This window comes from Zingiber officinale, chromosome 1B (genome assembly GCF_018446385.1).
Source record: "Zingiber officinale cultivar Zhangliang chromosome 1B, Zo_v1.1, whole genome shotgun sequence".
NCBI classification, from domain to species: Eukaryota; Viridiplantae; Streptophyta; class Magnoliopsida; order Zingiberales; family Zingiberaceae; genus Zingiber; species Zingiber officinale.
In genome coordinates, this window is record NC_055986.1 from 153,546,515 (window position 1) to 153,567,112 (window position 20,598).

A 20,598-nucleotide genomic window follows, 5' to 3' on the forward strand; every position below is an offset into this window, starting at 1 on the left:
ACAAGGCTAAAAAATGTTCTCCAATCATCTTAACGTTCAAAAACATGAATGTTTGATCCAACAATAACATTTTTGGTGAACTTGAAAGCGTTCCCAATCAAATGGTCATCTTTGTGTTGATTGTTAAAGTTATTTAGCTATCTAAAGCGCAAATAGAAACATTTTGTTCCCTTCCTACGACCCAAAACTCGAGTTGTCGACAAACATATGACATGAAAACACTCTTAAGTCTAGGTCTTGAAATAAAATAAGTTCTAGGTGACCTAAACTTTACCTAAAAAGTAAATCATACCCATACAATTTGATATTCATCAAAAACAAACTTAAAATATCATAATCAACATATGAATCTTTGGATCCTTCTTGAAGCTTAGCGATCATCCATGAGATTTGAAGCGACTCACAACTTTACTCTCTAATTATGAAGATCATATCCAAGTTTCATCACTTCAATTTTTGTAATCTTATGACAAGCCCTCTGATGCAAATAATTAAATACAACTATCTTACTCAAATTGTATTATCAAATTAAATTAACCAGAAATGAGGACCCAAGGTTCAAAATAAGGACTCAAATGCTTTATTCTCTTAATTTTCTTAGTTGAAGCCAAAATATAATGAATGAAAAGAAAGAAATCCTCATACCAAATATAAATACAACTTAAATGGAGTTACTTCCCTTGAATTCTGTACAAGTAAACGGGATGAGTTAAAGACTAAAATTACTTAGCTTTCTTTCTCAATGATTTTCTGTTTTCATTAACAAACACAGCACAGATCTCTTTGGCAAAGCATTGAAAATGTCTGTGATTGTTGGACGCTATATTTCTATCAGGAATATGTTGTTGCGTACCAATCAACAACTTCGATCCGGTTTCCCTTTGTTTTCATAAATGTATTAGCATTATACATTTTTAATAATCCATCATTGATTTTTCATAAATTTATTAAATTCATATTAAATATTTTAATGAGTATAAAGGCACAACTTAAATTTTTAAAAGTTATTATATATAGACCTTTATATATCTATAATGTCATTTTCCTAGTCGACGTGCTAAGTCAAACCAACTATCTGAATTCAAAATATTATGAGAGGATCAGTATGCAAGTATGAAAAATTGGCATACTTGATCGATCAGAGGAATGGAGGACATCTGAACGTAAAGACTCTTTGGGATTTCCAAATAATTCCTTTTCGGTCGTTGTTTGTCTTCGGTGACCATCAGTAACTTGTACTTCTTGCCTCGCATCCTCTATGCAAATCGTATAAGGTGGTTCTGTATGAGATTTCCTTTAAAGAATTCCTTTTCCATCATCAAATTCTGGACATAGAATCATAATAATAAAGGCAAATCTTCTAACAAAATCAAGTAATATGAAACCATCTAATGCAATGAATATCATTACTGAACAACCTGATTTAAAAGATGTTCAAGTCAAATGTAATAAGGAGGTTAACTAAAACATAGATTTATCACAGTGCCTTGCAGTTGAAGGAAGCATCATTGAGTGGCATGAAATGAGAATTCAGTATTTTCTGGAGCTTGCATTCTCAAAATATGACAAATTGAGAAGAAAAAAATAAAACGCAATCTTATCAGTTACTGCAATTTCAAAAACATGGTCCCCTATAGCATCTGAATTACTATTGACTTGCTTAGAAATCATCATCATCCTCCTCGGCTATGTGCTTAGCAAGCTCCTGCTCTTGCTGCTGCCTCTCCCGTCTCTTCTCTTCACTTTCCTTTTCCTTGTTGGAGTTTGGCGGGAACCTCAGAGCTCTCACAGCTTCGTTGTGCATATTGAGGCAGAAGGCGATCCTGGAATTGAATGCAATCTGGGGTTCGTTGGTTGAGTAGACATCCCCAGTTTCCTTGGATACCATCCATCCATCAGCATGATCTATGGTTGCATCTATTGCCCCATCTCTAATGGCTTTGGCCACAATGCTCTCCGCATCAGCCACAGGGTTATGGGAGTCCAATCTCAGCTTTCTCGCTACATCAGCAAGGGAAATCCGGGAGTACGAAATGCTAATATTGCGTAATCCAGTCCGTATAACATTGTGGCGTAATCGGACAATTAGATTGTGAGTCTTGTCTGAACTGAAAGTCCTGGAAAACTTCTCTGCAACAGTTCGAAATAGCTCCAAATCTCCAATTCGAACAGCCTAAAACAGAGTGTTGTTAATATATATAGAGTTAGAATATAGTAATGTTCTTCGGTGAGCATTTACTCACATTAGTAAGCTCAAAATATGGAGACAATGCCTTTTCCATGCCTTTCTGCATGAAAACAGTCCTATCAGGGATCTCACCAAGCAGCAAGCGGACAATAATAGCCCACTTGCTGCACTGGATTCGAAAGCCACGAGCAGAGACTGGTGCTTTCCTAGCAGCTTGCAAGAGACTCTCTTTGGCATCTGTGTACTCCAACTGAATTGTCCGTATCTTTCCAAGGTAGAACAGATAACGGCAGAACTGCAGGATCCAAAAAAAACAAAGCAGACAAATTATTCTTCTAATCCCATGAATAATCTTGATACAGCTAAATAACAGTACTAGGGCGCTTTTTGATAATAAAAGGAAAACAGCAATGCCAAGGAATGCAATCTAATCATTTCCCATTACAATAATAATTTTAATAAGTTTGAGATTTTGCCTGTTGATTTGAGTGTGCTTCAAAACGTGGTGCTTTTGACCTCAGCTTCTCTGCTTGATCATACAAATTGTAATGCAGATAATTGCGAAGTAGAAGATTCAGAAGGGTTTCCTGCAGCCAGCCATCACGATTCCTTAGATTTCATAAAGACTACATGAAAAGGCCTTTTAGTTTAGAGCCAACAAACCTGACCCAATTCATCACGTCGTAAGGTAGCCATCCTATGCAAACCAAGAAGGGTCCTGATGGGAAGAACAATACCGTATTAACAACAAGCTATGAATCCCAACAATATGTGAACCTAAAAATCACAACAGCAAAAGATAATATCTCTAACAAGAGACAACAAAATGGCATTGTTGCTCCGTGAGATCATATAAGTTGATTCACACACCCACGAATTTCAGCAAGGCTATTGGTGAGTTCATAAGCGAATGAATAATAGAAGTACAGACGGGCAGCTATAACATCCACAGTTCTTCGGTTGATGTTCCTTAGTCGAGCAATGCTTGCAGAAGAACATGCTTTAGCCTAGTGCACAACAGAAGGTAAAACAAGACAATTCAAAATCAGTGTTAACAAGAAAATGAATAAGAATACATACGCAATAAACTTGCCTCATCATATCTCTTTTGATCAATCAGAAATATGAGAACTAACAAGTAACAGTAAACTTCTATGTCTGGAAGAGAATGCTTGGCAGTAGTTTGGACTGATGAAGCTGTTGTATCCACCTCCATGTCGTTCTCATTTTCCTGTGAGGAAAAAAAAACCTAAATTTGTCAACTAGTATATGCAAGCATACAAATGGGCAATTTGCACTTGATGCATCAGAGATACATTCCATACAGACTAAAACACATTAAAATAAAAAGGCCTCTACAGGATAGAAAGGCATTGGAATCAAATTTGAATAGGGTAATAACTTACAGGCACATATCAATGACCAGCGTTAGTAAGCTCAAAATCAAACATGATGATCAAAACATAGTAACCACAATCTTTCAGTTACAGAAACCAATTGAACATATTTAACATTTGTACCAGCAAGAAGAAAATGTGTAGCACATAAGAATAAGATACTCAATCCAGGTATATTCCAACAGATACTGATCAATTGCAACCATCCAATTTCCATTATGGTTCAAAGCCAACACTGCCAAACTTATTTACCATCATTATATATGGGCCACCTAATTGAGAAGGCCAGAAAATAGGGCCAGTTAGAGTCCATGAGGCGCCTGTAAATTGGAGCCTGTAAATTGGAGCCTCATTACAATTAGGCCTAAGATGAATAATTGAAATAGCAATGTGTAACTAAAGTCTGTCTTTTGCAAATTGGAAACTAACCAAGAATTTGCTCACTAATCCTATGTTTTAGATAACTAAAGACAAAGCAATGCACTTACCCAAAAAAAAAAGAGCAAGACAACAAATGCAGCAGGTAATCAATAAAATTTAACAATCCATGATCATCCAACATTATATAACAGCATATTGAGTTAAATCTCATACTAAGCACTCAACTCAACCAGAATGGCATCATCCTTTTCAGAAATCACCTTGCCCACCAACATTTTAGAAAAAAGTCAATTATTCATCTGAGAATCAAAATCCAAAATGTTGGCAAAAGTCAACATTTGACCTTAAGTTCTAGTTAAGGTTCTTGAGGTATTCATTAGGTCTTAGCGGTGAACTTAAGGCTTTCTTAACCCTCAAGGAAGGAAGAGAGAAGGGAAATAGGAATCTAGGAGAACAAAGAAGTGGGTAAAGGAAAGAAAAAAATGTTTACCTCTATAAGGAAAGGGGGGAGAAGGGAAAGGGAAAGGAACAAAAATACCAGATTGCCAAATTCTCCCCTGCTGCAATTGAAGTGGCATTGATCTTAATCCCAATGAATTACAATTGCATAGGCTGCATATATGCATCGAAATTTAGAGCTAACGGGAGGATGTCTAGTAGGTGGTGGAAGGGATACTAGAGGTTATGAATACTACAAGTTTTTTGTGACTATTAAGCGACATGCGGATGAGGACTAGATTGGTAGATGACTTTCTGAATTAAACGACATTGACAAGCATTAACCAATAAATTCATGTGGTCATCTTATTATCATGGTTAGATATGTGCTATGTGAGTAAACACATTTTCTATATCAAATAGCACATTATTTAAAGTATCATTCTAAAATGCAGTAGGCTGTTACATCAGCAATTTTCATAGAGGATCACTTCACCTATACAATATGTGGTCCCCGTATATGTAGGTGTTCTAAATAGCACTCCAAACATACCACTTAATTGGTGTAGGTGGCTCATCCATGTCTAGGGCATACAAAGTGGATTCAAGGAAAATAAATTGGTCCACGTAATACACGCAGCAAGTTCATTGTTTCTATGACCAACACCAATGATTTGACATTTTTCCTCTTCTGTTTCTTCTCTATGTGGCGTGCTTCCCCCATCTTTTTTATTTCATCCCATCTAATGACGGCTTATTCCTCATTGGACCATGCCCAAGCAACCCCAATTGAACAAGTGATCCACAAGTTATACCAGACCAAGCACAACTCCAAGCCCAGCACAAGAGCAAGGCTAACTGTCTTGTGCCATGCCCAGGACAAGTCATGCTCTATGTCAATCCATTTTGTTAAAATTTAATAATAAAAAATAAAAAATCATAAATAATTTAAATTTTAAATGAGGATTATTAAATATATTTTAAAAAATTAAGGGTAATTTAATAAGATTTTGAATCCTATTACATTATTTTAGAAGTAGACAACAAAATAATATATAAAATTCTACATGAAAAAATTATGTTAAAAACATATTATAGCCTACGAACCACATGTTCAAGTGCCGAGCCAAGCAAAGTCATGATTAGCCTAACCAAGTTGACGCACTTACTTGATTCTTATCTCATGAGTGCTTCTTACGTATAGTCACACCAAGTACAACAACAACAAGAGGCAAAGGAGGATAAAATGGTTTGTCGTATTGCTAATTTATAACTTAAAAAATTCCTTAAAAGAGGTGAAATAGAATAAAGCATAGTTATTTAAGGTGTGAGACGCGCATAGGTGCTATAGGACCCAAGGCGCACAGCAGAAGTGAGGCACACGCCTTACCAAAGTAAAGCTAGTATAAATTTTACAATTCAAACATATATAGGAAATTTCTACTAAAATAGTTCACTAACAAAATTATAGTCCATAAAATATTAAACAATAATGTAAATATAAAATTCACTAGTAAATAAATATGTTATGCGCATAATTCAAATTTAAAAAAAAACTTCAAATATTTAAATCATCAAAATCTTCATCATCTTCCTCAATTATATTATTATCATCACTATTAGATGTTTCAGATTTGTATAACTAAATCTTCATCAGTTTCAAGACAGATTTCTTCCTCCTCTCACAAGGCACACGCTTAAAGCGCACAAGTGCAAGAGGCTCGACTAGTTGCCCCTTGTGCTTAAGCGCAGCTAGGCGAGTGCCTTTAATAACTATGGAATAAAGAAAATCACATTGGTCTAATGGGTGTCAAATGATAGGATAATCCACAGTTATGATACAAACTTTCAAATTTCAACTAACTACTACATTTTGTATTCACTTTGAACAAACAACTGCACTTTGCATTGATTTTTCATCTATGGATACGTAACTTCAAAATGTTAAAGACCGATCCTGACTTGGATTTTTCATCGATGGATACGTAACTTCAAAATGTTAAAGACCGATCCTGACTTGTAGAGATTTCATATCATTCAAGATAATTTCTGAATCACATTAATCTAAACTTCCTATTTATGCTAGACAACGTCACCTAAATCACAAATCTTAACAACCTTACCACTCCAATGAAGAGAATAATCCAAAAGGTTCAGGCACAGAAGAATAAATACAACAACAACCAAGGTTTATCCCACTAGATGAGGTCGGCTACACAGAAGAATTAAATAAGTTTAATAAAAAAATAAATTTAATTTAGATTTAATTTAATTAAAATATGATCCGATTTACATATATCTTAATTCAATCATACATAAATTGCAAATATTTACATAAACTTAGAGATTGGCAAGTGTACAATGACAATAGATAAAGAATAGAAGTGGAAATTAAAGGGCAAATATTAGAGGCAAATATCCACATAATTAAAGGGGGAATTCCAACTAGTTTAGATCTAATATTTAAATTTTAAAAATTAATTGTGAAATTAAAAAAAATGTTTCCAAACAAAATGTTTAATAATTGAGATTGTCTCAAACTAATGGATGAGATTAGGTCAAATAGATGGTATTGCCAACCAGGTGATTCAATGGAATGTGCATGTAGGGTCTCATTATGTCTCACTTAGACAGCTAAAACTATGTTATATTAATTAAAATGAGATAAAATACAGTTATATCTAGTATGGATTAAGATATTAATCAATATCTAACTTGTTGTACAAAATAGGAAATCCTATACTAACAAGATATAAGAGATTTGACAATGGTACAGTTTTGAGTTGGTGATGATCTATAAAAACTGTCTAAGTTGATCTAATATTCAAAAGAATATACCTAACCTTCTTTCATAACTAGCTCTCAAACTGCAAATACAAAAGGATATAAAAGTTTTTGAAGATGAAGTAATAAATTATGGACTACACAAAAATAAAGATAGATTAAGTCACTAAGGTTCTAGTATTTAATCTTGGACGAGTTAATATCAGGAGAGAGACCAAGTATGATATTAATCCAGCAGATGAGAAAATGTGAAAAAGAAGATTAAGTAAAGTTGTTACCTCTGCAAGAGTAGAATAAGAAATACAGGAAATGAGACTATAACTTACCTACCCCTTGAAACTACAAACAATTAAGAGTGGCAAAAAAATTGCAGAAAACAAAGAATAGTTCTACAATTCACAGGAAGTTCTTTCAGCCACCACATACTTCTCCTAGTTGTTTAGACTTGCGAGCACACTACCACAATAATGCACACACCAACATACAAGAACTTTCCAACCAAATTTCTGAGTAGACAGGGCACTAGATAGTTACCATCTCCCCGTTCAGTGTCCTAATTGCACTCTCAAGTGCAGCTTATAGCTACTATGCCTGTGTCCACATCTTGCCTGCTGCAATCAGCAAACCAAGCTTGTGGGATTACCATTCAGAAAAAGGAACATGATAATTTTTTCTACTGCTTATTCCTTATTGGGTTCCAAGCTTGTTATGGTATAACAGAAATTTTCAGTTGCTCAACTACAACGACCATGAATTTCTCCTTAGTTCCAGAGTGAACATACAGTGCAAAGTTTAAACTTTTTCGTGCAAGAGTTTCGATATTCAACTGGAATTGTACAATTTTAGGACCATATGGTGCAACACTTTGCACACTTCAACATGGGTCAAAGCATGCTGAGATGATTGTAAGTTAATTACAGCCCTTAAATCCTCTTCCGCCAAGCTTGATTATTTCAAAGAGCATGATATAATAATTTGATAGTTAATTTATCAAGTTATATAAATCTAAACAAAATTTAATAATTAAGTTTGGCTGCAGAGTATATAATGATTAAACTACAAATAATGATTTAAGTATAACTACAAATATTATTATCTAAGATCAAATTTTAATTCATAAAGTATAAAAATTTATTAACTAACTGTAAAGTATATAGTAAACTAATATTAACTAATACTATTAGTTATCTAATAGTAAACCATTTATATATTAGTTGTGTCTGTAGTATAACTGATTAATTTAAACAAACGGTAAATTATTTAGAGTTAACTATCTTTATAATAGCTAATAGAGATATTAAAATTTAAGTTAAAGTTAATATTAAAATAATTTAATAATATTAATCAATATAATTAATATAATGAAGGGGGAGCCTTGGCGCAACGGTAAAGTTGTTGTCATGTGACCAAAAGGTCACGGGTTCGAATCCTGGAAACAACCTCTTGCAAAAAGCAAGGTAAGGCTGCATACAATGGATCCTTCCCCGGGACCCCGCATGACAGGAGCTTCGTGCACCGGGCTGCCTTTTTTTTTAATATAATTAATATAATGACCCTAACCTTATGCCTAATTTATTACAACATTATGATACTTAATTTAATACAACAACAATCAAATTCTATCCCATTAAATGGGATTGGCTATATGGATTTTTCTACGTCCTTGACCTCCATCCTCTATTCTATCTTCATCTATATTTGAACAAATTTTAACTTGCTTTATTATTGCTAACAAAGTTTTCTTTGCTCTCCCTCTTTCTCAATTAATATGTGTATCTGTCGTGGTCTCATATCATCTTAATGGGACATTTATTGATTGCCTAAGTGCATATTCATACCATGGTTTAAAATATTCCGTGCTAGACGAAACGGGCAAAATTTATGGTTTCGCCCGCCACCATACACTATGGGTCGTTGCGGGGTGACAGAAGCATCGTGATCTAGCAATAACCGGGTCACGACGAGGACATGAGACGTCGTATGGGCCGTGAAAAAGTTAAACTTAGGTTAATAATTAAATTTAAGTTAATAATTTGAATCAACTCCTAGTTATAAATAGAGATAATCTAAATAAGCTTAATAAAACTATTCTATTAACTTTATAAATATATATATAATCAACAACAATAACAACCAAGACTTATCCCACTAGGTAAAGTATGTTATATGAATTCTTTTACGCCATTGAGCTTAATCTCCTACTATATCATCATATATACTTAAATAAATGTTATCTTGTTTTATTATTGCTAACCAAATCTTTTTTGGTCTTCCTCTTCGTCGTTTGATATGTGTGTTTGTCATAGTTTCACATCGCTTAACTGGAGTATTTATTGGTCGTCTAAGTACATGTCCGTACCATTTTAAACGTGTCACTCGGAATTTTCCCTCAATAGATACAACTCCGACTTTCTCTCTAATGATCTCATTTCTTATTTTGTTCATCCTCGTATGTCCACACATCCACCTTAACATCCTCATCTCAACTCTCATCTTCTACTCATGTGCTTAAGTCATAGCCCAGCATTCAACTCCATATAACATAACAGGTCTAATTGCGATTTTATAGAACTTTCATTTAAGTTTTAGAAAACACTCAACGTTTCCCTCCATTTCAACCATCCTGTTGTATTTTATGTAAGGCATATCTCTCAATCCCTCTATCGTTTTGTAAAAATGATCCTAAATATTTAAAGGTCTAGGTTCCGGGTAACTCATCTTCTCCTATCTTAACAATTGTCTCATTACTTCTAATATTGTTAAACTTAAATTTCATATATTCTGTCTTTAATCTACTAAGCCTAAAACTTTTCCCTTCTAGTATTTCCCGCCAAGATTCTAGTTTAACATTTACTCCTTCACGTGTTTCATCTACCAAAATAATATCATCTGCAAACAACATGCATCATGATACTATGTCTTGAATGTGCACAGTTCATCCATAATTAATGTAAAAAGATAGGGATTTAGCGTTGATCCTTGATATAACCCTATCTTTATTGGAAATGCATCAGTTACTCCGCCTTAAGTCTTTACTCTGGTCGTTACATCCTCGTACATATCCTTAATTAGTTCAATATATATTACGCTGACACCTCTCTTCTCTAGAACTCTCCATATAATTTCTCTTGAGACTCTATCATAAGCTTTTTCTAAGTCAATGAATATCATGTGTAGATCTTGTTTTTGCTCCCGATATTTTTCAATTAATTATCTAAGAAGATGTATAGCTTCTATTGTCGACCTTCCAGGCATTAACCCAAATTAATTTTCGATCATTGTGGTCTCTTTCCTTAATCTTTTTTCAATTACTTTTTCCCAAAGTTTCATAATATGATTCATTAGTTTAATACCCTTATAGTTTGCACAATTTTCTATGTCTCCCTTGTTCTTATATAAGGGAACTAGAGTACTTATCCTCCATTGATCAGACATTTTTTTCATTTTTAATATCATGTTAAATAATTTTGTAAACTATTCAATACCATATTTCCCTAGGCACTTCCATACCTTCATCAGAATATCATCTGGTCCAATGATTTTTCTATTATGCATCTCATTTAAAATTTGTTTTACTTTTGAAGTTTGAATTTTACGATAAAAATTAAAAATTTTATGCTCATTTAACCTACTTAAATTACCTAAGTTAAGTTAGTCACCTAAACCTTTATTAAAAAGTTAGATGAAAATACCTCTTCCACCACTCTTTTATTTCTCCATCGTTTACTAATACCCTATTACATTTATCTTGAATACATTTTATTTAAATAAGATCTTTTGTTTTCCTTTCACTCGCTTTAGCTATTCTATAAATATCTCTTTCCCCTTCTTTTGTATCCAATTTTTGATATAATCGTTCAAAAGCTTCATTCTTTACTTCTCTCACTACTTTCTTAGCCTCTTTCTTGGCTATTGTATATTTTTTTAAATTTTTCTCGTTCTTACAAATATATAATTCCTTATAAATTATTCGTTTTTCCTTTACTTTCTCTTATACTTTCTCATTCCACCACCAAAATTCCTTACTTAGTGTTGTATGCCCCTTTAACTCACTGAGTATACTCTTAGCTACTATTTTCAACTTTGATATCATCTTATTCCATGTTGTATTAGAGTCATCGTATATTTCACCTAATACTTGTACTTCTACCTTCTCCTAAATATATTTTGTTTCCCATCCTTTAACTTCCACCATTTAATTTTTAGAGTTGTATATATTTTCTTTCTATTAATACTATATTTAAGGCATATATCTAACACTACAAACCTATGTTGGGCAATTAAGCTTTCTTCAGAGATAACTTTGCAATATTTACAAATCTTTCTATCCTTCTTCGTAATCATAAGAAAGTCAATTTGAGATTTATTATTTCCACTTTTAAACGTGACTAAGTGTTCTTCTCTTTTCTTAAAAAATGCATTAGCTAATATAAGGCCATATGCTATCGCAAAATCTAATATAGTTTTCTCTTCATCATTTCTCGTTCCAAACCCATAACTCTCATGTACTCTCTCATATTCCTCATTTTTTCACTCCGACATGCCCATTTAGATCACCTCCTATTAAAATCATTTCATTTGGTGAAATATTTTGTAATATTTCATCTAAATCATCCCAAAATCTTGATTTGGTAATTTCATCTAATCCTACTTGCGGTGTATATACGCTAATTATATTCATAGTTTCTTTCGCCATTGTTATCTTAAGGGCTATAATTCTATCATCTTTTCTAACTACTCCTACAACTTCATCCTTTAACGAACTATCTACAATAATACTCACTTCATTTCTTGTTTTACTTTTTCCAGTGTACCATAACTTAAAACCCGAGTTTTCTATCATCTTTGCCTTCTCGCCTACCCATTTTGTCTCTTGTACACACAAAATATTAATCTTCTCCTAATCATCGTATCTACTACCTCCATTGATTTACAAGTGAAGGTTCCTATGTTCCATGTTCTAAATCTTAAATTATTAGTTGTCTTGTCATATTTGTTCTTATCCAACCTATGGTGTGAAAACTCTTGTCTATTTAACACTACACCCAAGTTATATATATATATATAAAATAAAATTTTATTTATTTATCGCACCATGATCTAGTATTTTTTTAAAAAAAAAACTTTTTTTGCTTTTTATTTTTCAAATTTTTTAATATTTAGATTAAATTTTTTATTTTTAATTAATATATTTTATATTTAAAAAATATTGAAATCGGCGTGTCACAATACAATACTGAACCTATATTTCCCGATTATAAATCAAAATTCCAATATTGGTCGAGATTTTAAACCATGGTTCATACCATTTTAAACTCATCTCTTAAAGTTTTCTCTCGATAGGTATAACTCCAACTTTCTATCTAATATTCTCAATTCTTATCCTACCCATCATCGTATGTTAGCACATCCACCTTAACATTCTCATCTCTGTAACTCTCATCTTTTGCTGATCTATTCACTTCATAACACAATATTGCACTCTATATAACACAACAGATTTAACCACCATTTTGTAAAACTTCTTTTTAAGCTTTAGGAATATCTTACGATCACAAAGAACATGTGTCATTCTCCTCTATTTCGACCATCCTCCTAAAACATTTAAATCAACCCCTACATTTTTCTATAAAAAAGATCCTAAATACCTAAAACTATCTTAATAATCGTTCTGCTACATCTATTATTACTAGACTTAAATTTTATATATCATATCTTTAATCTACTAGCCTAAAACCTTTAACCTTGTGACACCTAATTTAATATTAACATTATATTTAGGCTACTATTAAAGTTATTAGTTATAGCTTGTAAATTAAATTAGAGTTATAGTTGAGTTATATCTTATAAGACAAGGGAAGTGACACGATGTTTAAACACCAAGGAACCTAGGCCAATTTTGAAAACAGTGCTAAGTAAAATGACACATTTATACAACAAAATTATTACGCAATACAAAATATGAACAATTCAACCTAACCAAAACTATATTGGTAGAAAAATTAGGCAACTTTTTTTTATGTTAGTGCAATTGTGCCCAAGTAGTTAGGTTTATCCAAAGTGTTTTGATATGTCAAGGAATGTTTAAATTATCGTTGTGCAAGCGCTTCGCTCGCTTAAGCGCAGTGAGGCACAAGCCTTACGCTTCGTACAAAAGCACAAGCATTCGCTTTTGCATGACACTTCCGGAGCCCCCTTGTTGTGTCCAAAGAATGTTCACATATCTCTAGAATGGCATGATATTGTCCACCTTAGGCCTAAGCCCTCATGGCTTTGCTTTTGAACTCTACCCAAAATGTCTCATGCCAATGGAGATATCTTACATCCTTTTAAACCCATGATCTTTCCCAAATCTTTCTAATGTGGAACTTTTATTGAATCCCAACAATCCTCCCCTCAAACGAAGGATCACCATTACTCTCATGGTCCGAGCCCCCACAAGCATCTGGTCACTTTTGACCTGTTTCGGACCTCCCCAAGAGCATTCGATCACCCTAACCTACTCCAGACCTCCCCGTGAGCATCCGATCACCCTAACCTACTCCGGACCATCCCACGAATATCCGGTCACCTTGACCTGCAACGGGTCTCCCCGCGAACATCCGGTCTAGACCATGATTTTGATATCATTTAAGAAAAATCATGGGTTTAAAAGGATGTAAGATATCTCCATTGGCTCATCACGAGACGTGCCAAGTGGCGTCGGAGGCATCGCGATGCCCGTGGTTACTGTAGCACTATGAAAAACTTTGGAGAGGATTTAATTAATTCAATTAACTCCCAACTTAAATGGGATACTTCGAATAGACTTTCATGAATCCTAATTAAATTATCTCAATAAAATATATAAAAAATATATTTAAAATTTTAAAAAATCTAATAAATTTTATTAATTCATATAAATCAAATTTATATTCTAAGAAATGCTTTTTTACGCTTCGCGCTTTTGACAACTATGATACAAACGTGTGCGTATCAAGTTTACAAGGATTTAGTAGGTTATACATAAATGACTTGGCATGGCCAAGTTAGCTCAATGGCTTAAAGTCTAATACAAGGTAGGGTCAGAGGTAAGCAACAAAGGAAGGTATAGCGCATCAAGGGACTAAAAATTTAAGTGAGGTTGACTGTTAGACAAGGAGCGTATGCAATTGAAATGTCGAGAACTTTGACAACGTGGAACAAGAACTCTGCAGGTGACCTGGCTAAGAAAGGCATGTAGAGAAAGCATGGAGAGCTTAATACATTCGAAGAAATGAGAACTTAGCTGGAGGTTAATTGTTGGGCAACATAAAGCTGCGACAAAAGAACGCCTAAAAGATGATGAGCTATGAGAGATTCTAGGTGACTTGTAATCTCATGTTTTTAGGCAACATGGATCTAGGGATGGTGATGTGGGTTAACTAGGTAAGGGCCAAGTAGTTTGGCTTGTATAGAGAATTTAACTAAGGAACAATGAGTTCTTGATTTTAGTTTAAGATCAATCTCAATCTTAGAGCTTTGCATGGGCTTACAAGGCGTAAGACAAGCAAAGTCAGGATCAATAGTTTTAATCGGTTAGTGTTGATTTGACTACAAACCGTCTACTCGAGATAAGATTGCTCTTTGTTGGAATTGAATCAACTAGAAAGTCTTTGAGTCGACTCAAAGATATATGTTGGGTGGATATGTTCATTATAGCGGCCAATTGAGTCAATTAGAATTTTGCAGCAATTAAATCGTGTTTCAGTCAACTTAAGCAAAGTTAAGCCAATTGGATTCAAATAGAATAGATCTTTGAAGCTTATCCAAGCTCTTGAGAGCTTAAGATCCATTTTCTTCAAGCTCTTGTAAGAGGTTTCACCACCACTAAAGAAGAATGACTTTATAGTAGATTTTATATGGAGTGACTCACCTAATGTAGTCAATATACCATAGAATAGGACCAGGAGTCCAAACCAATTTAATTATCCTGTTAGCATCATTATTGTCCTTTATTTCTGCTAAATATTTACCATTATAATCGCTAATATTCCTTTGGCTTGGTAAAAGTGCAAGAGAAGTAAGAAATTTATATCTGCAAGTCTAGACGTTCTTCCATATAGAGAGGATGTCCATATAGAGAAGGCAGTGAGGAACATGTACAATGATGTCAAGGATGTCATGCAGGAGAACAACATGTTGCAGGGAAGTGGGTTCAGGGTAATAATTTATAGCATGAAGGTGGGGCTTGGGTAAGAGATGGAGCCAGCAAGCTGATTTAAGTGAATGAAGAAAATCAATTGCCAAGGTTCATGGTTATAACCGCGTCATTGAGATATGCAATCAAGAATCTCAATACTCTATTAGGAGTGATCAGTGCAGATGAAAATCTCCCTACATAGGAAAATAGTACCATCCAATATAAGGGATCTTAAGAACGAGCTTAGCTCATGTTGATGAAGGAATTCTTGAAGTGATAGGAAAGGGTCACCGATGACGGCCACGATACCAATTGGATGAGTTAGAATCAATCAAGGGGTGAAGAAGTAACAACTCAAGCTTATTAGTGGAGCAAAAAACCCATGGATCTCTTTGCATTCATTGATATATAAGAACACTATAGCTCTTCAACTGTGCACAACTATGATTTTTGGAAGATAGTATACATCTCCCTTTTTCATTTCTGGTGTATAAATACATGATATAAATCAAGACCCATGACTCTTGTAACTAAATCATCCAAAGGACCCACAACTAAACATGCATACTTAATAGTATGTATAACCAACTTCTACCACAACAGCATGATCAAATAAAATTGTAATACAATGAAGAATACTAACAACTAGACTTGACGACAAAATTAAGAGAGAATTAAGAAACTTCTCCATATTTTTGTCACAGAAAACTATGCTGATACCTAACCTTGTGATTGCATTAGACTCTTTAGCAAATAACTGTCATCTGGATTATGCATGTAACCTATTTAGCAATTACATAATACATATAAATATTATACAGCTTCAGCTGGAAAATTGTTCAATGTATGTCAAATAAAATAGATGTCAAGTCAGATATAATTAGCACATAGAATGCTCCATTATGCAAGTTGTTTAACTAAAATGTGTTAACTAGAACTACGTTTTATTCATAGTCAAATTCATACTAAAAGCTCATGCCAAGAAAATCTTTGATAAACAAAGCTATCTCACATTCTGGCTTGTGATATCATGCAGCAATTCTAAAAAGAGAAAAGTAGCTACTCAACATACTAAGAATACACAAGCTATCTAGTATGGCACTATTGTTAAATTTTTGGCATTAAAAAAACTGTAGTCATTTCTGCATCTAATTAGAAATTAGCATAGACAAACAAAGCCAGAGAAAAGACTAGAAATATAAATGCCAGCAACTCAGCTGCAAATCAAGGGTTTATAGAGATTTCAGAATTCAATGAATGTTCACAATAAATACTTAAACTCAGTATGTGCAACTGCACCTGAACTCACAGACACAAAGCTACACTACTAATCAATAGCATAAGTATCACTATAAAATAATAACCTAACCGCAGAGACAAAGTAAAGGGCCAAACAATCCATTACCTTAGGGAGAAACGAAGATAGCTTAGCAAAAGCCTCTGACCCCGCAGTTAGGACATGACCAAGAAAAGCAGACACCACCGGCGCCTTCAGCTTCCTGCGAAGCATCATCGTAAGACGTATGGCCCGCACGATACGCCTAACCTCTTTGGCCTGCGCACCAGTCTCAATTAGGGCAGCGATCTCCTTCAAATCTGAACCCATAAGCAACAGAAAACCATGATATATTTCAATAAATCGAGAAAATATCAATAAATTGCAGAGGTTCAAACAAGAGGAGATCATTCGCACGTTGAAGAGTGGAAGGAGCAGCGGCAGGTACGACAGAATTAGACAGCGTCTGAACCTCCTTCATCTCGACATCTGCGGTCATCTTTCCTTCTACTAGCCGGGGAAAAAAAGTGAGAGAGAGAGAAAGAGCAGATCCGAGATCAGCGAGGAGAAAGAAAGAGCAATTGGAGAAAAGAGATGCAAAATATATCAAAACTCACAGTGAGATGAGAGGAGGCAGAGATGGCTAGGTTTAGGTTGGCTGATAAGCCTTTGCTTTTTCCGCAAGTAACTAATAAGCTTTGCTTTGCTTTGCCCGCTTTATACCGGTCTTCATGATCTCGAATTCGAGACATCTGGTTCAGGTGAAGGATGACCGGGTTACAGCCGAATCGGACGCCGACTCTGGTCTGATCCAATATGACTAACTCGCCGGCTGAAAGATTTCCAATTATAATATTTGAAAAAAATTAAAGAGTCATTTCCTTTAATGGTGCCTGTTTGTTAACGAGAATTTATCAAATCACTATTTGTTGAAAAATAAAATATGTGAATGTCCATAATCCTACTAATTTTATAAACTTTCTTATCTATATAAATTTATCATTTTTTAAACTCTTAAATTATGTAAATTCATGAGAAATTTTAATATGGTTGTATATCTATAAATATATATATATATGTATATATTCATTTCAGAGTAAGAAAGAGAGTGGAGAAAAGAAATAGGATAATAATATTTCTTTTTTATATGTAATTATTTATATAATTTCATAATGCGTTATCAGCACGACGAGCTCTATTTTTTTTTTAATTAGTTATAAGTAATATCAAAAAAAATTATAGATATATTTATATATGCATATTTTTCTCTCAATCAAAATTATTCATATGGCAAGAAGTTAAATTTATAATTTCTTTATTATTTGTTAGCTATTATCTGATTAACTATTAGTTAGTTACTTATTTATATGATTTGTAACGTTTCAAAATTTTTACAATATTTTACAGTTAAGTATTACCAAATCATCTTTTGATTATATCATATTTTATCATTTATTAATAAATATATATGATGCACGATAATTATTATTAATAATTTAGTTTTCTTTGAAATTAAGTTTTCTTTGAAATAGTGGGTTTTGATCGAACCCTACTAATGGACTTAAAGAGCTTTGATTGTACCCATTTCAGTTCCTGTGAATTTCTGTAGGAGTTTAAATATGTTATCCATTGTTTATTTCGACTTCTCAGAGGTGTTAAAATGTAATAAGGAAGAATCACCAAAATTCTCAACGTTGGGCTTGATATGGAATCATATCAGGCCTAATATGGGTCTAATATAGAATGATATCGGGCTCATGTTGGGTCTGATATAAAATCATATCAAGCCCAACGTAAGCCTAATATCATTTCATATTATGGCCACATTGGGCATGATATTCAGGGTCACATTGGGCTTGATATTCAGGCCCACCGTGGGCCTTATATCATTCCATATCAGGTCCACATTGGTCTTGATATGATTCCATATCAAGCCCAACGTGGAGAATTTTAGCGATTCTTTTTTATTACATTTTAACACCTCTGAGAAGCTGAAATAAACAATGGATAACATTTTTGAACTCCTTGCAACCCCAGAAATCCAAAGGAACTGAAATGGGTGCAATCGGAGCTCTCTAGGTACATCAGTGGATTTTGACCAAAATTCACTGATGGACCTAGAGAGCTCTGATTGCACCCATTTTAGTTTCTGTAGATTTTTGAGGTTGCAAAGAGTTCAAATATACTATCCATTATTTATTTTGGCTTCTCAGAGGTGTTGAAATATTTTTAGAAGAATTGATGTACAAAAGAGGAGAGAAAAGAGAAAAACATTGCATGCATAGGAGACAACAGAAGAGAGGGAGAGAAATGACAGAGAAAATAAAAAGAAAAGTAATCAGAAAGATAGAATGGGAAAAGCACTATAAAAAAGTGCATCTTTTGGTAAATAACAAAATAGGATGTGTCTTTTGATAAATTTGAAAACTTGGATACGCCTTTTGGTAAATTGTCGCTTAGCTTTTAATCCCTAAGATTGCTAGGTCCAAGGCTTATGCATGGATTTGTATATCCACTAAATTTCCTCTTTGATAAAATGTAGGAGGTGGAAAAATATCTTATATAGCAGTTGAGTATAATAATAAAAGAGAAAAACTTTAAACAATGCATAAGCGAAAGTATTCGACATGTGCTTTTGTGTTCCTTGGTCTCAATCCTCTTTTTATAATATTCACCTTGATTTATCATTGTATTGATCTGATATTTTTTTGGTCACCTGAAAGTCATTCTGATCACCCCAATATTGTTGACGCACTTTATCCACGAATAAATCGCTCCATATCCCATCTTGCTGATGTATCACATCTCCAGTCACCAAGACTAGCTCTAGTCACTTGGACACATCTCAACTTCATCAACAAACTAGTTGTCCTTTATTTGACCTCACTAACTTGGCACCAATATAATAGCCCGAACCAAATCCAAGTGCCCAAACACTTGATAAATCTGGATCTTGATCAGCTCACTTTGATTTGTCATACACATGTACTTACTATCATTCTAATGCTCTTCCGAAATCCCGAACCACCCAAATTAGTCGGATCGTAGACCTATTCAACAAATAAAATTATCATGCATAGGTCACCTGGATCACATCCGGTTGTTATAGTTGCTTGGAACTCTGGCTCAAGCTAACTACGACCGAGTCCACCTAAGTTAAGTCCACCCTTGTCTCTAGTACAGATTACTCACCTCATCTCACCAGCTTATCTTGCATAGGTTTCCTCCTCGCTTTTAGTTCCTCATATGCATATAATCCTTTTAGCTCACTCTTTGTGCCTCATTTTCACTCCAACATAATACTCTTCCGCAGTTCCTCGTACCTTAGATGCATCAAATTTGTCGACTCACTTTTCGTATTATCTTTTTCACTCGCTTACGTCTTTTGTCAAAATCTCACTGTCTCTTATGCTCCTCATCATTTTCGATCTCTCAAATGTCTCGTACCACTCTTCATCATACTTCACTAAATCCTGAGGCATCATAAACCAATATGTTTTCCTAAGTCTTTGTACACTTTAACACACATATCAATCACAAAGCAAGACTTAACTTAAACTTAGTTGATAACACATCAAAATCATGGCAACCACTTGGGATTCCAACGATCTCTCCCTCAACCAGGTACTAACAACAATAACTATAATGTTTTTGCTTAGGAGTAAATCGATTGGGTAGTTGACCAATACATTATTAATCAATTGATAAAACAAATTAGTTGACTATTACAGTACAAGAATCTAGGAAGGAGATATCATTAGCTAAAAGTAACACAACAATAGTCAGATATATAATACATAAATGGATTGATGGTATAAATTAGTTGACTAATATGGCAAATTCCAGACAACAAATAGCCTATAAAAGGAGGAAGGATTGAAAATTTTGACAATAAAGTTTGTTGGCCGAACATAATTAACTCAAGTTGGGAAGCCTACAAATAGAATGTTTCTATTTGAAAGTTAGTCAATTG

General features: G+C 33.9%; 1 protein-coding gene across 2 annotated transcripts; it reads right to left on the reverse strand.

Annotated features, from left to right (window-relative positions):
* Positions 1–1,374: 1,374 nt before the first annotated feature.
* On the reverse strand, positions 1,375–17,320 carry LOC121985456 (probable 26S proteasome non-ATPase regulatory subunit 3). Of its 2 annotated transcripts, none has more exons than XM_042538923.1 (9): positions 17,243–17,320; positions 17,043–17,135; positions 16,755–16,945; positions 3,282–3,419; positions 3,059–3,195; positions 2,852–2,906; positions 2,665–2,775; positions 2,244–2,483; positions 1,375–2,173 (listed from the first exon to the last, which is right to left on the reverse strand). In XM_042538923.1, the coding sequence occupies exons 2-9, from the start codon at positions 17,122–17,124 to the stop codon at positions 1,661–1,663; spliced, it is 1,467 nt and encodes a 488-aa protein (XP_042394857.1). In that variant the 5' UTR covers positions 17,125–17,135; positions 17,243–17,320; the 3' UTR covers positions 1,375–1,660. The 2 variants fall into 2 exon arrangements, with proteins under 2 accessions (XP_042394857.1, XP_042394866.1); XM_042538932.1 differs by having other exon boundaries at positions 17,043–17,132; positions 17,243–17,318.
* Between the last annotated feature and the right edge of the window lie 3,278 nt (positions 17,321–20,598).

Coding starts and splice junctions, on each gene's coding strand:
- LOC121985456 (XM_042538923.1), bottom strand. CDS start 17,124: ATGACCGCAGATGTCGAGATGAAGGAGGTTCAGACGCTGTCTAATTCT. Junction 3,420..16,754: donor TATCTTCGTTTCTCCCTAAG/GTAATGGATTGT, acceptor TTTTCCTCACAG/GAAAATGAGAACGACATGGA. Junction 2,174..2,243: donor CATATTTTGAGCTTACTAAT/GTGAGTAAATGC, acceptor ACTCTGTTTTAG/GCTGTTCGAATTGGAGATTT.